The following is a 12,346-nucleotide window of genomic DNA, read 5'->3' on the forward strand; positions in this document are numbered from 1 at the left end:
ACAGCTGATTGGTTTATCACGCTTGCGGACCTGAAGGTGCTTTTTTGTTTTCTGATTAAGTTATTTACAAAGTTTGCACAAACATAAAAACACCAAGTGGAATTACGTGTCGCACAAATGTGTGAGCAAGGCGACAGCAAACAGTAAAACGCTTGTTGCAGGTAAGCCAAACGAACGCCCAAAAAGACAGCGTCAGCGCGGTGCGAAAACCGAGGCAAATAGCAAATGCGACGCCAACGCCAATGCGAAACCCGGCCAAACGCAAATTGGAATAGCAAAAAAACAACAAAATAAACCAACAACATTCGACTGAGTCAGAGTCGTCAGGCCATTGTTTGATAATGATTGAATTAGGTATTATCACGACCTCGCCGCGACAGATGATTGCCAGGCGAAAGCGGCCGGTGTTGCCGCCGCATTTCTTGTTGTTGCTGTTGTTGTTGTTGTTGTTAATATCATGCGGACGTGGCGCAATATACCGTAATCTTTGCTGGCGCCCTGATTATTCAGCACATTTGTTTGTTTGATTTGGCATGTAACAGGTAATACATCGCATTGTTGGCATGGACGACCTGGACAACACGACCGGCACGACGCCCGCGCCGTCCGTCGCAGATGCGACTGCCACTGGGTCACAGAGCGAAAACTCGGAGGATGAGGACTATTTGGATAATAGCATTGAGTTGCGCGGCTATTTGAGCAAATGGACCAATTACATATATGGCTGGCAGCCGCGCTATATTGTGCTCAAGGATGGCACGCTCTCCTACTACAAATCCGAATCGGAGTCGGACTTTGGTTGCCGCGGCGCCATCAGTCTGTCCAAGGCCACCATTAAGGTGCGTATTTAATATGTATGTGTATTTATTTATATATTTGGGGTCAGACCCGCAAGTGCTTTTAATTGAACTCATCAAATTGGTAATGGGTGCGAGTGAGTGTGCGCATATCCCATGAACCCTCGTCGTTGTCGTCGTCGCCTGCGCCGCAATCAATGCATCGCAATCAATTAACGTCGACTGTCGCCAGCAAATGGTGGTTGGCCCCACACACACACACACAAACCAAACTGAAGTCATCAATGTAAGTGGAAGAGGGCCTGCCCCGCCCATGACACTCGTTTCGACATTTATGGCACTCGTTAATTTTTTTTTTTTGGTAGGGACTGCGTGCCTTCTCTATAGCCTATCAGAATGATCTATTTATACTGTAAACAATGATTCATTGTACGTTAACTCCCACCGCAGGCACACGAATCGGATGAGCTGCGTTTCGATGTGGTCGTCAACAATCTGAACAACTGGTGCCTGCGCGCCGAGACGAGCGAGGATCGCATGCATTGGGTGGAGGTGCTGCAGCTGTATAAGGAGGGCACGGGCAGCACGGACACCACATCGTTGCGTCGCCATGGCAGCACCATGTCGTTGCAGTCGAACACCATATCGCTGGCCAGCGGCGGCAGCTTAAAGAAAACTCAACGCAATTTGCGTGAAAAGGTTGGCGAACTGGAGACCTTTAAGGACATACTGTTCGTTCAGATTGAGACGCTGCAGCGTTACTTCGATGCCTGCTCCGAGCTGAATAAAGCCAATGCACAGCCGCTCGATTTGGGCGACGGCCTCAAGCCCATTGATTTCAAGGTGTGTGCCATAATTCTCAAGAATTTATCTATGTATATTTATTTCTATATATATGTTTGCTTTTGCCGGCAGGGCGAGTCCATTACATTTCGTGCCACAACATCCGGAGTGCTTAGCACATTGCAGCATTGCCTGGAAATCATAGCGGAGAATGATGAATCATGGAAACGCAAATTGGAGCGTGAAATTGATAGGCGACGTCGCGCCGAGGAGCAAAATAGGTAGATCTCTTGACCTTGACCCTCTCAGCTGAAATAATGTTACGTATTTTGTGTTTTCTATTTTGCAGAAAGTTCAAGGAGGAAATTGAGAAGCTAAAACGTTTATCGTACCCCGGCCCAGATTTTGAGGTAAGTTGCACAACACAATCCCAATAGCACAGCGCGTGCTCAGGGTCAATTTGTATAAAACAGCCCAAAGCAGATTGTAAATATAAACAATGGTGAGACATCAAATCGCGTCGGCGTTCGACACTTGCAACACTTGCAGCCACACTCAAGAGCGGCTAATAGACCTCCACCCATTCCCTCGGCGCAACCAGTTTCTGTACAAAAATAAAACTCTTGGGTATTTGTTGATTGTTGATTATATTACAATTTGAGCAAATGCAGCAAGTGTTGCACATGCTGTACAATTATTATGCCCTGTATGCGTTTAGAAAAGGGTGTATTGATTTTGTGCAAATGTCCGTTTGTTTGTCTGCTAAAGGGGTCGAACTCAAAAACTATACGAATTAGAGATTTGAAATTTAAAATATATATATATATATATATATTATCGTTTATCAGCAGAACGAGGATGCCTACTATTTTCGTATAATCAATAGCTATCGATAAAGAAAGACAACTTTTCGAGCATAACTTGTAGATTATGAGGCCTAGAGGCAACACACTTGGTAGTTAGGTTCTTCGCTTATTAAAAAACCACCTTGCTTTATCGAGATATATGTGTATATATATTATTTTTAAAGTGAAAGCCTATCGCTTTGATATAGCCTTACATATGGTTGCCTTATTTAAGCACAGATTCTTTTATAAATATCCGATATCTATATTAGTTACAGGGTATCTCATAGTCGGGCACTGTCAACTACAGCAGTCAGTTGTTTACACATTTTGGTAAATTTATATGGCATGCGCTATAAGTATAAAGTCTATACTATATAGTCCATATTAAATGCGGAAACTATATTTAGATAATTATAATTGTAGTTGGGTTTATTTGTGCTTTGATTCCATGTCATGTCTGTGATTCTTATCCACATTAATTGACTGTCCCTTGTGTTTACATGCGCAGTTCTTTATTTTGTTTGGGCTTTCAACTATTCATAGCTCTTTGCTATGGCTTAGCGCAATATTTGAATGCGATTTAAATAGGGCTCACTCTATTTTGTTTGTCTCTGGCATTTCCTTCATGTTAACTTTAATGCTCCACTTGCTGGGCTTCTTAACATTAGCTTCTCTATATATTGATAGACTCTTCAGTTCATTCAGTTGCTGACAGCTCAAGCGCAAAATAACGAATCAATGGCGACATTTAGAGTCAACGCAAAGACAGTTTGAGGTTTCTTAAGTACTTTGAGCTCATATTGCAGTAGGTCATGTATGGCTTTGGCAAGAGCCTATAAACCTATGCCCTAACTTCAAGCGAGCACATTTGCTAGCTGCAAGCTTGTGAGCCATAAGTATTTATAGATTAAATTATATTGAATACTCTTTGAAGTGTTTTTATGCAAATGCGTTAAAAAAATTCATAAATAATCATAGCAGACTAGCTAAATACCCTACGTTTCTATCAGATATATAAAGAAATAGCTTCAAGGCGAATCAGTTATTTTCCTGAACTGAATATAGAAAAATAGTTTCAAACAAAAGTGAAGCCAAAATGGAATATATTTTAAATTCTTAAATAAACATTATGAAATCCTAGTAGACGAGCTAAATACCCTACGTTCCTAACGGATGTTTAAAGAAATAACTTCAAGGCGAATTATGTGAAAAATTAATTATTTCAAACGAAAGTTAAGGAAATGGAAGTTTTTATTATTGTTTAATAATCAAAACTCAGTCTTAGTACACTAGCTAAATACCCTACGTTTCCAGTCTGCCATACTTATCTAGTTGCATATATTTGATATACATTTTTTTTTTGCTTAGAGCATAAAGAGTTCGCATTGCGTATTGTTAACAAAGGCAGCTGTTGTCGTTAGCCTGGCTTTAATGTGTAGCTTGGGCTTGGCCCAGCTTATGGCTGGTTGATGTCGGCTTGGTTTGGTCAGTCGTTGGTCAGCGATCGGTTTGCGCACACATAAAATTCATAAACAAATTGACGGGAAAAAAACAAAGCAAAACAAAAACAAAACAAACAAAAACCAAGTCAATTTGTAACCAAGCATATTTTTGGCTAGTTGTGAAATTGTTGGCCATATAATAAAACGCTTTACATTTAGCTGGCGCGTCACGTGCGCATTTGGCCAAAAAAAAAAATAAACTTGATACAAGCAGAGCAGGAAAATCCAAAAAAAATAAAAAAAAAAATATTTATATTAAAATAACAACAAAAAATGCCTGCGTTGCGATTTCAATGGCGTTGCGGCTTCAAGCTTCAGCATGGGCAGAGAAATGCGGTAGGTGTGTGCGTGTGGCAGAGAGAGAGAGCGCAAGAGTGAGAGTGTGTGTGTGTGTGTGTGTGTGTGTGAGTGTGAGCGAGCCTGTTTTAATCCAGGCAAACTGCCCAAACATTGATTTATGTTTTAAGCGCGTGTAATCCCTTTGAAGCTTTAAGCTTTCACACTGTTGCGCGTTTACGCTCTTCCGCTTCCTCTCTCTCTCTCTCTCTCTCTCTCTCTCAACTACTCTCTCTCATGTTGGGATGCTGTTGGTTGCTTTGTTTTTGTGGCCCGCACACAGCAACAGTTTGTTTTGCGCTCTCGCGCCTGACGGAAGGACTGCGTTTGGACTGCGTGTCGCCTGTGGCTAATCTGTGCACCCCGCGCGCCCTCCCTCGCTCCCTCGCCTGCCATTTCCTCGCTTGCGTTTAAGTTTTGTTTGCAATATATTGGTGTGTGCCCTTAGGCGTTCCACGGACGCCAAGTCGAGCCTGGTAAGCTCCGTTATGCCAGGCAGTGCGTGCCTCTTAGACGCCACGACATGACTTCATCGCCCCAAAAACTTGGCCTACATTTGGTCCTATGCGATTGTATGAGTGTTGGGCGCGTGGCGTGTTTTCATTCGTGACACGAACGCGCGCGATTACAACACGACGTGTTCGTGTTGTTGAGCGTGTCAGAAAAATTGGGGGGGGACAAAAAAAAAACAAATAAAATAATTTAATCTGGGAAAAATGTTACTTATATTAAAAATGAAAATAAGTATTTAATTTTATTTAAGCATTTACATTATATTAGTTGTAAAATATCTCTAGTCTGATTCGTTTTCGACATTACGTGTTTCAAAATTGTGATTCGTGTTTGCCTCGTGTTGCGTAGCATAAAATCGACACGTGACCATCTCTAAAGTGTTTACACATTCGCGTGCTTTCCAATTGTGTCTCGTGTTCGGTTCGTGTCTGGTTGTTTACGAAATTCGTCACGCGCCCATCTCTAGCTACGATTTACTTGCTATTTCGCGTTCAATAGCTGCAGCTGCTCATCCAGGCTGTTCCGCATTAATTAATAAATTAAATTTAGCAAAAAAAAAAAAAAAATATTCCTAGTTTTTGAATGGACATCCACGCGCGCTGGCCATAGAATCGTCGCTAGCACTGGCTCCAGACGGCATCGGTTTAATATTCATGGCACAATGGCGTGTCTTGGGCGTATGATATGGATATCTATTATGCTCCGGCAATTACGCATGCCGGCACTGTCTTCAATTGGGATTTGACTTTGGCATTTAATTTATGCACGGCACGTTTCGCATTTCTTTCGGTGCTGGGCATTAAAATCAATTAGACCGAACCCTAAACAACTTGAGTTAGTTCAACTAATGCTGGCGTATTTTCTGAATAGGAGGGTCCACATTCCACATTGCCCGAGGATGAGTTCTTTGATGCTGTTGAGACGGGCCTGGAGAAAATTGAGGAGGACATGCAGATGCGCTTCAAACTGAGACTACAATCGCAAATCTCACAGACGCTGGTCAATGTGCCGCACGAGGCCGTTGCCGAGGGCGAGGAGGCGCGCGAAGAGTTTGGCACCGGCGCCGAGGCCAAAAGCCACGCTCTCTGGCCGGAGGTGAGCCGGAAATTGTCCATCAATAATGTTCACTAATTGGATTTATGTCACTTGTACAGATTGATCGTGTATGCAAGGAGCAGCTGCACTATGCGCGCGAGGGCGTCGGCCAGGATGGCAATGGCTGGCAAATCTTTGCCGACGAGGGTGAAATCAAAATGTACAAACGCGAGGTGGAGCTCAATGGCATGGTCATGGATCCGCTGAAGGCCTATCACTCAGTCAAGGGCGTGACAGCGCGTGAAATGTGCCATTATTTCTTTATGCCCGAGTTCCGCAACGATTGGGAAAGTGAGTCCAGCCATTATATTCTCTAGCTAAAGCTATAGCTTGTCGTACTTGCAGCCACGCTGGAGGATTGCACAATATTGGAGAAAATCTCAGCGGACACCTTGCTCTTTCTGCAAACCCACAAACGCATTTGGCCAGCCAGCCAGCGGGATGCACAATTCTGGTCGCATATGCGCAAAATCAACGATGGCCTCGAGCCGGGCACACGGGACATGTGGGTCGTGTGCAATAACTCAACGGAATATGCCAAACAGGAGGTGCGTCTGCGCTGCAGTTTTAATTAAAAAAAAAAAAAAAAAACAATTCATCTTAATCTTGAATCTTTTGTATCACAGTCCAAGAATGGCAAATGCGTGCGCATTTTTCTGACGGTCATACTCGCCTGCCAAACACATCTGCCCGACGATTATGTCAAGGGCCAGCCGCTGAGCCGTGATGATTTAACCTGCAAAGTAACCTATTGCTCTGTGGGTGCGTATATAATCCAATCATACAGTTACCGGACAACATTCTACTTTGACGGCAGTTCTTCAAAGAGATGAAACACAGGAATAGGGCTTGAAAAAAAAACTAATATATTCTAAGAACTGACTGACTGATTGTTGATCTAAGTACAGACCAAATCTTAGGAGCGGAGTAGCTGGGTATTTTACTGTGGATTCCTTAGGAAATTTTCACTCACACACATGGAAAACTGGTGGATAGGCTTGTATGAGTCTCTTTGCTGGAATATATGATCGTCTTCTAACTAATATTCAAAGGACTTTGTACAAATTTAATTCAGACGTGTTTTGTTTTGTGTTTCTCCGTTCGTGGTAAATGTGTGTTGTGTTTAGTGTTCCTCCGATTGTTATCAAACTAATTTAAAATATTGGAAAATATGTGGATTACATCTACTTGTTTGTCAGTGTAAAATGCCATTTGAAAGGTGACTTGCCGCTTGAGGAAAACTTACGCAGCTGCGAGGAAACTGGACTTCTAGCTAGGCAGCAAACTTGAACTGGACAAAGCGGACTTAATACACTGTGGCATTTTATTAATTACAATTTTATACTTTTAGTCAATCCCGGCGGCTGGGCACCCGCCAGCGCCTTACGGGCTGTTTATAAGCGTGAATATCCAAAGTTTCTGAAACGCTTCACCGGCTATGTGATAGACCAGTGCAAGGATAAGCCGATAATGTTCTGATATTTGCCATAAGCAACAAAGCAATCAAAATCAATCAAAAGCAAAAAATTGAAAGAAAACAAAAAAAAAAGCAAAAGAAAAAAAAAAGTGTTATTCGTATAATGTTTCTAATTAGTTTAACGTTTAAGTCTTAAGTTGCCGTTGAACTTACAAAGTGGCTAAACTCTTAAATCTTTTCCCCCTTTTTTATACACACACCTAATCGTTGCGTTTTAGCCAGTGTGAGCGAGCGCATATTGACCCGCAACTCCCGTCATCCCCTGCGCTAACTATTAACTTGTAAATGTGCTTTAGCTAGTTAGTTTTGTTCATTCTGTAAACCAATCGCCGTTTAGTCCTAAGTTATTGGTAAGCGAAAAACAAAAACACAAAACACAAACAGAACAACACAAACAATCATTGTATAGCGCTCAGCTGTTTGGAATTTGTATTTGTATTTGTTGTTGATATGCAACAATATTATTATGTCTAATAACTATGAAATGCTTTAAATGCAACAATTGCAAGGAATTTTAAATATTTGTTTGTATTGTTGTAGCTTATGCGGCATATTATATTTTATAAGCTCAGCTCCAATTTCGATATGCCTGAATCTACATGCCTTTTGTTTTTAATTCAATCAAACAAACAACCAAAACTATGTCGAATGTAAATAAATGCGATCTTTTGTTATTCTCGAGATTTGTGCACTGCAGCAAAGTAAAAGCTCAAGTGTTTTTTTACTATCCCAATATGGGCTTGCTTAAGTATTACTCGGTTAATTGAAATTCGATCCTTAAAAGATAAGATTGTTTGGACTCGTAAAACTCCGTAGATTGCAATCAAAAGTTTAAGCTTAAGATTTTTCAACAACTTTAAATGACCATAACTCGGGTAATTAATGTCCGATAATGGCGATATATGCCATTTTGGGCTCGTGAAACTCCGTAGAATAGAATGCAATCAAAAGTTTTTAAATTCAGAAAAAAAAAACATTTTGAGAAAAATTGTGATGTTACCCCTTGCCATTTTTGTGAAATCCTGAAATTTTTAAATTTCGATTTTTTGATGTTAATCGATTGTCTAGATCTGTACGAGTAAGCCCAGGTATTCCGTTCGAAATCGGATGCTATTTAGCCGATATATTCGAAATTTTCCGAATTATTTGAAGTCTTCGGACTTCGGACTAGTAGTAGAAGTAAAAGTTCAAGTGTTTTTTGTTTTTATCATATCATGTCATGTATTTAGACCACAATTATAGAATTGTACATTAACAAATGTACATTAACTGTGCTTGATTTTTATGTTTTGCTTTTTATCGTTTTGTAATAGGTATTTTCCATATGTTTGTTGAATTTTACAATTTTCTCAGGCATTTTTCTTGTTGCTCTTTTCAAATTTTTACAACCAAGTATTGTTGATTCATTAATTTATTTGTTTTCAGAAATATTAAATGCCTAAATCTGTTTTTTTTTTTTTTTTTTATGGTGCAGTCTGAAATGTTGCATTGCCTAGAAAGTAACTCCATAGAGATTGTTCGGTAGTTAATAATGCTTGATGGAACAAGCTCTCTCTGACTGACTTTTTTATTTATAATATTTATGATTATTATTATTTTTGTGAACTACAACGTTGTGTCTTTAAATGGTATTACGTTATGTATTGTTTGTTGTGGATCATATTGTCATGTAAATTGTTTGGTTTGTCGCTTTGGCTATTGTAAAATATATATAATCAGATTCATGCGCTTGTCTATATAGTACAGCAGCAGTGTCTGTGTGTGTGTGTGAGTGTGTGTGTTCTATAATTTGGCAAACAAGAATCGGCGCTATATATAGACTTATACAGTTTATTGTTTAGCTTGAGCTGCTGCTAGAGTTTGGTTTACTTTTTCTTTTTTTTTTTCTGTTTATGAAAAATGCATGCTGGCTTACGACTTTGGCTTTCTAAAGATTCCACTAATTGTATAATTAAATGTTATATGCTTAGCTATGTACAACAGTTTCATAAACTATTAGATGCGTGTTATTTTGCAATTAAATTAATTTCTATTCTTTTCTTTTAAATAACTAGCTAACATTTGTAAATAATATTTGTTGTTTACATGCGAACTTATTGCAAAAGTTTGGGTTTGGAAAAAGAAAGATCAAACAATTCAACGTAATGTTCTATAATAAACTACAAATATGTTTATATATATATATATGTGTGTATGTGTGTGTGTGTGTGTGTATTTGTGTGTTTTAGCACAAAGGCCTTGCTTAGTTTTCGTTCATGTATTATTCTTTATTTCAACTATTTTAATGCTCTGCATTTAACTGGCAGCTTGAAGAGTTTCTTTTCTCAGCGAATACACTAACATGTGTAGTTCCTTTGGCTATGCAGGACATTTTAAATGCGGCCTGCCGCAGTTTTCGCTTAATTTTAAATCGTTTAACATTGATTTATGCCATACAATTATGTTTTATAAGTTTTTTCGTTTAACTTATTCGCTCTGCAGCTTTTCAAGTCCAACTAAGCATAATCAGTGTGTAAATAAGTCTTATTGTTTATGTACGTTTTTTTACTCAAACTTTTTTTTTTCCGGGACAAATTAATTACGCTTTTTTTTGTTGTCTGCAAAAAAAAACGCTCGAAAATTTGTTATAAATTTACGTTTTGTTGTAAATAGTTGTAATAATTTTCAAACGGCGCACACGCATTTTTTTTTCTTTTATCAATTTAGTATTCGTTTACGTCTTTCAATATTTTAAATAGTAAGTAGCTCGTGTTTAATTTTAACAATATATTGCTAGAGAAATGCCATTTAGTTAGAAGTCGGAAGTCTGCCTTATTATGCTATATATGGATTTGCCATATGCTGATTATTTAGATTGCATTTTACAACAAATTTGTTTGCCTGGATTTTACAACAAATTTTACAATTATCGAATCAACTCTTCTTTTTTTTTTGTTTTTAACACGTTTTTGCTTAGTATTTCTTTGGGGCCTTTAAATTTTAAAATGTATTTAGCTGTAATATTCGTAGTATAAATATGCCTTAGACATTGATCTGGAATGCCTCCCGCTGCAGTTTCTGATTGGCACGCATACGTGGCGATGTCTGGGTTTTAGCTGTCTTGTCGTTGGCATCCGAGAAACGCGCCGGTGGATTAATGTGGTCCTGATAGTTTGGTGGATAATTGGATATGCTAAACGTACAGGGTTCTAATTATGCATATAGCGACAATTACTATTGTTAGCATTTCGTTCCGACGATCCTTACCTAAACGTCGTCTCCTCATTGTGGCTCGAATAGCCGCTGGAGCTGCGCACATGCCGCTTGCCGCCGGTGCCCGGCTTGCCCGACTTGCGTGCCGCGAATGGTGGCTTCGATTTGCGGGTCATGCTGGTGGGCGTCGTTTCCGATGACGAGGAGGTCTCATCTTGTGTGTCTGCCGGAGAGAAGTTAACAATGTATTTTTTTTTTTTGTTTGTGCCACGCTGCGTATGCGTAATATGTGTATTTTATTGTTTCTTGCTGCTTACCGCGTTGTGCGCGATATTTGGCCGAGTTAAGAGCGCGCGCGGACACATCATTGTCGGACTCGGAGCCGAGTGTGTCATATTCTGTAATTGGTATGTGAAGCGTTAGGATTTTCCTAACTTCGGAATCTGTTGAACCTGGATTGTCCGATTCTAAAAAGTTTAATACGATGCGATGGTTTTTTTTTTTTTTTTTTTTTTTTTTTGGTTGAATGAAGTTTTGAATGTGAATGTTAGTATCGAAGTTGAAGAAAAAATATATATGTAAATCAAGCATATATAAATCATGAACAGGCGCATTGAAATGCGGCATGATGTGTGGCAAAATAATGAGCAATAATTTTGCTTAAAGCTACATTTTATTTCTCAAATTGACTGGATAAGTATAATTTGCATATAGCATACCTTGGCTCTCGGAGTGCGGATCGCGCAGGCGGCCCACTTTTCGGCGCACCTTCGTATACTCCGGTTCCTTGGACTGACAGGGAGAGGGAGAGAGAGTGAGAGTCAACTTCAGCTTTTAGTTAAGTACTGGCTTCTACTCACATGATAGCTCTCGGGCTTGACATCGTGATAGACAAAGGAGCCGCGCACCGAGTGATAGGGACCGCTGTATACGTTGCCGCTGTAGGAGCTCTCGCTGTAGGTTTGTTTGTTCAGCTGGAATGTGGCGTAGGGGCAAATATCCTCGATATACTCATTACCCTCGGCCTTGCCAAAGCTGCCCGAATCGTTCGAATTGGAGCCACGCGGCGCCGAGTTGGTGGGATTACAGCGCACAGCCAAATATTGTTGATCGCGATTCTGTTTGTTCTGCAGATTGGCCAAGGAGGGCGACTCTGACATCGAGGAGCTGGCCAGACGCGCCTGATTACTGAGCTCTGTGGGCAAGAGAACTGTTAATTAAAACACATATATGATAAAATTCGGGTCAGGCCCTTCACTTACTCCGCTTGCGCAGAAACAGGGCGGCGGCAACCAGCGCCAGCAGCATCAACAACGAAATGCAAATGGGCAGCAATAGCTTGAAATTCGCATAGAAGGGCAGATCGCTCAGATGGGAGACAGGAGTCGAGTGATCACTATTATAGAGCACTGCAGGTGAGAGAAGAATCGAATATGATCTTAGACATATGATTCATATTCTTGGGCAACATTAAAGTGGAGTCAAGCCTAGTCCGTCTGTCATTTTGCCTGTTCATCTGTAGATGAAATGTGCCTCTTATATACAGTTATTTATCGATAAATGCCGATAAATGCTTTCGATAAGCAGATCCTTTTGTTTACCAACTCGGAGATTATGAATCTATGTGCCTATGCAAATCAAGCTAATTTGAAATTGTCATTAAATAAGTTCGTGGCCCAGCTATCGATAAGTATCGATTTGCAGCCCTGTATAGTCCGTCTGTTAGAAGAGCTAAGGATACCAAAATGGGCATATATTGTCTTTTTTTAACTTTAACTGATCGATAACTACACGCGACACCAA

General features: G+C 40.1%; 2 protein-coding genes across 9 annotated transcripts in view; one reads left to right on the top strand and one right to left on the bottom strand.

Moving 5' to 3' along the window:
* The first annotated feature begins 5 nt into the window (after positions 1-5).
* cert (ceramide transfer protein) lies at positions 6-7,487 on the top strand. 2 transcript variants are annotated; one of them, XM_002046370.4, is made up of 10 exons: positions 6-161; positions 543-839; positions 1,248-1,640; positions 1,713-1,861; positions 1,930-1,990; positions 5,650-5,874; positions 5,934-6,165; positions 6,220-6,422; positions 6,501-6,636; positions 7,226-7,487. In XM_002046370.4, the coding sequence occupies exons 2-10, from the start codon at positions 564-566 to the stop codon at positions 7,351-7,353; spliced, it is 1,803 nt and encodes a 600-aa protein (XP_002046406.1). In that variant the 5' UTR covers positions 6-161; positions 543-563; the 3' UTR covers positions 7,354-7,487. The 2 variants fall into 2 exon arrangements, with proteins under 2 accessions (XP_002046406.1, XP_032290352.1); XM_032434461.2 differs by lacking the exons at positions 6-161; positions 543-839; positions 1,248-1,640; positions 1,713-1,861; positions 1,930-1,990 and adding an exon at positions 3,938-4,266.
* Positions 7,488-8,541: 1,054 nt separating this feature from the next.
* Positions 8,542-12,346, bottom strand: part of Dscam4 (Down syndrome cell adhesion molecule 4) — a 53,402-nt gene continuing 49,597 nt past the window's right edge. For 4 of the 7 annotated variants that reach the window (XM_032434456.2, XM_070207776.1, XM_015175468.3 and 1 more), the window contains exons 27-32: positions 11,806-11,952; positions 11,404-11,753; positions 11,263-11,335; positions 10,861-11,010; positions 10,598-10,766; positions 8,542-10,523 (exon numbers count right to left, since the gene is read on the bottom strand). In XM_032434456.2, the coding sequence (XP_032290347.1) occupies positions 10,373-10,523; positions 10,598-10,766; positions 10,861-11,010; positions 11,263-11,335; positions 11,404-11,753; positions 11,806-11,952 (1,040 nt within the window). In that variant the 3' untranslated portion in view covers positions 8,542-10,372. Of the gene's footprint in view, positions 10,540-10,597; positions 10,767-10,860; positions 11,011-11,262; positions 11,336-11,403; positions 11,754-11,805; positions 11,953-12,346 lie in introns of all 7 variants that reach the window. The other 3 variants (XM_032434459.2, XM_032434458.2, XM_032434460.2) reach the window with 3 other exon arrangements.

This window comes from Drosophila virilis, chromosome 3 (assembly GCF_030788295.1).
Source record: "Drosophila virilis strain 15010-1051.87 chromosome 3, Dvir_AGI_RSII-ME, whole genome shotgun sequence".
NCBI classification, from domain to species: domain Eukaryota; kingdom Metazoa; phylum Arthropoda; class Insecta; order Diptera; family Drosophilidae; genus Drosophila; species Drosophila virilis.

Coding starts and splice junctions, on each gene's coding strand:
- cert (XM_002046370.4), top strand. CDS start 564: ATGGACGACCTGGACAACACGACCGGCACGACGCCCGCGCCGTCCGTC. Junction 1,641..1,712: donor TCAAGCCCATTGATTTCAAG/GTGTGTGCCATA, acceptor TTTTGCCGGCAG/GGCGAGTCCATTACATTTCG. Junction 6,637..7,225: donor AGTAACCTATTGCTCTGTGG/GTGCGTATATAA, acceptor TTATACTTTTAG/TCAATCCCGGCGGCTGGGCA.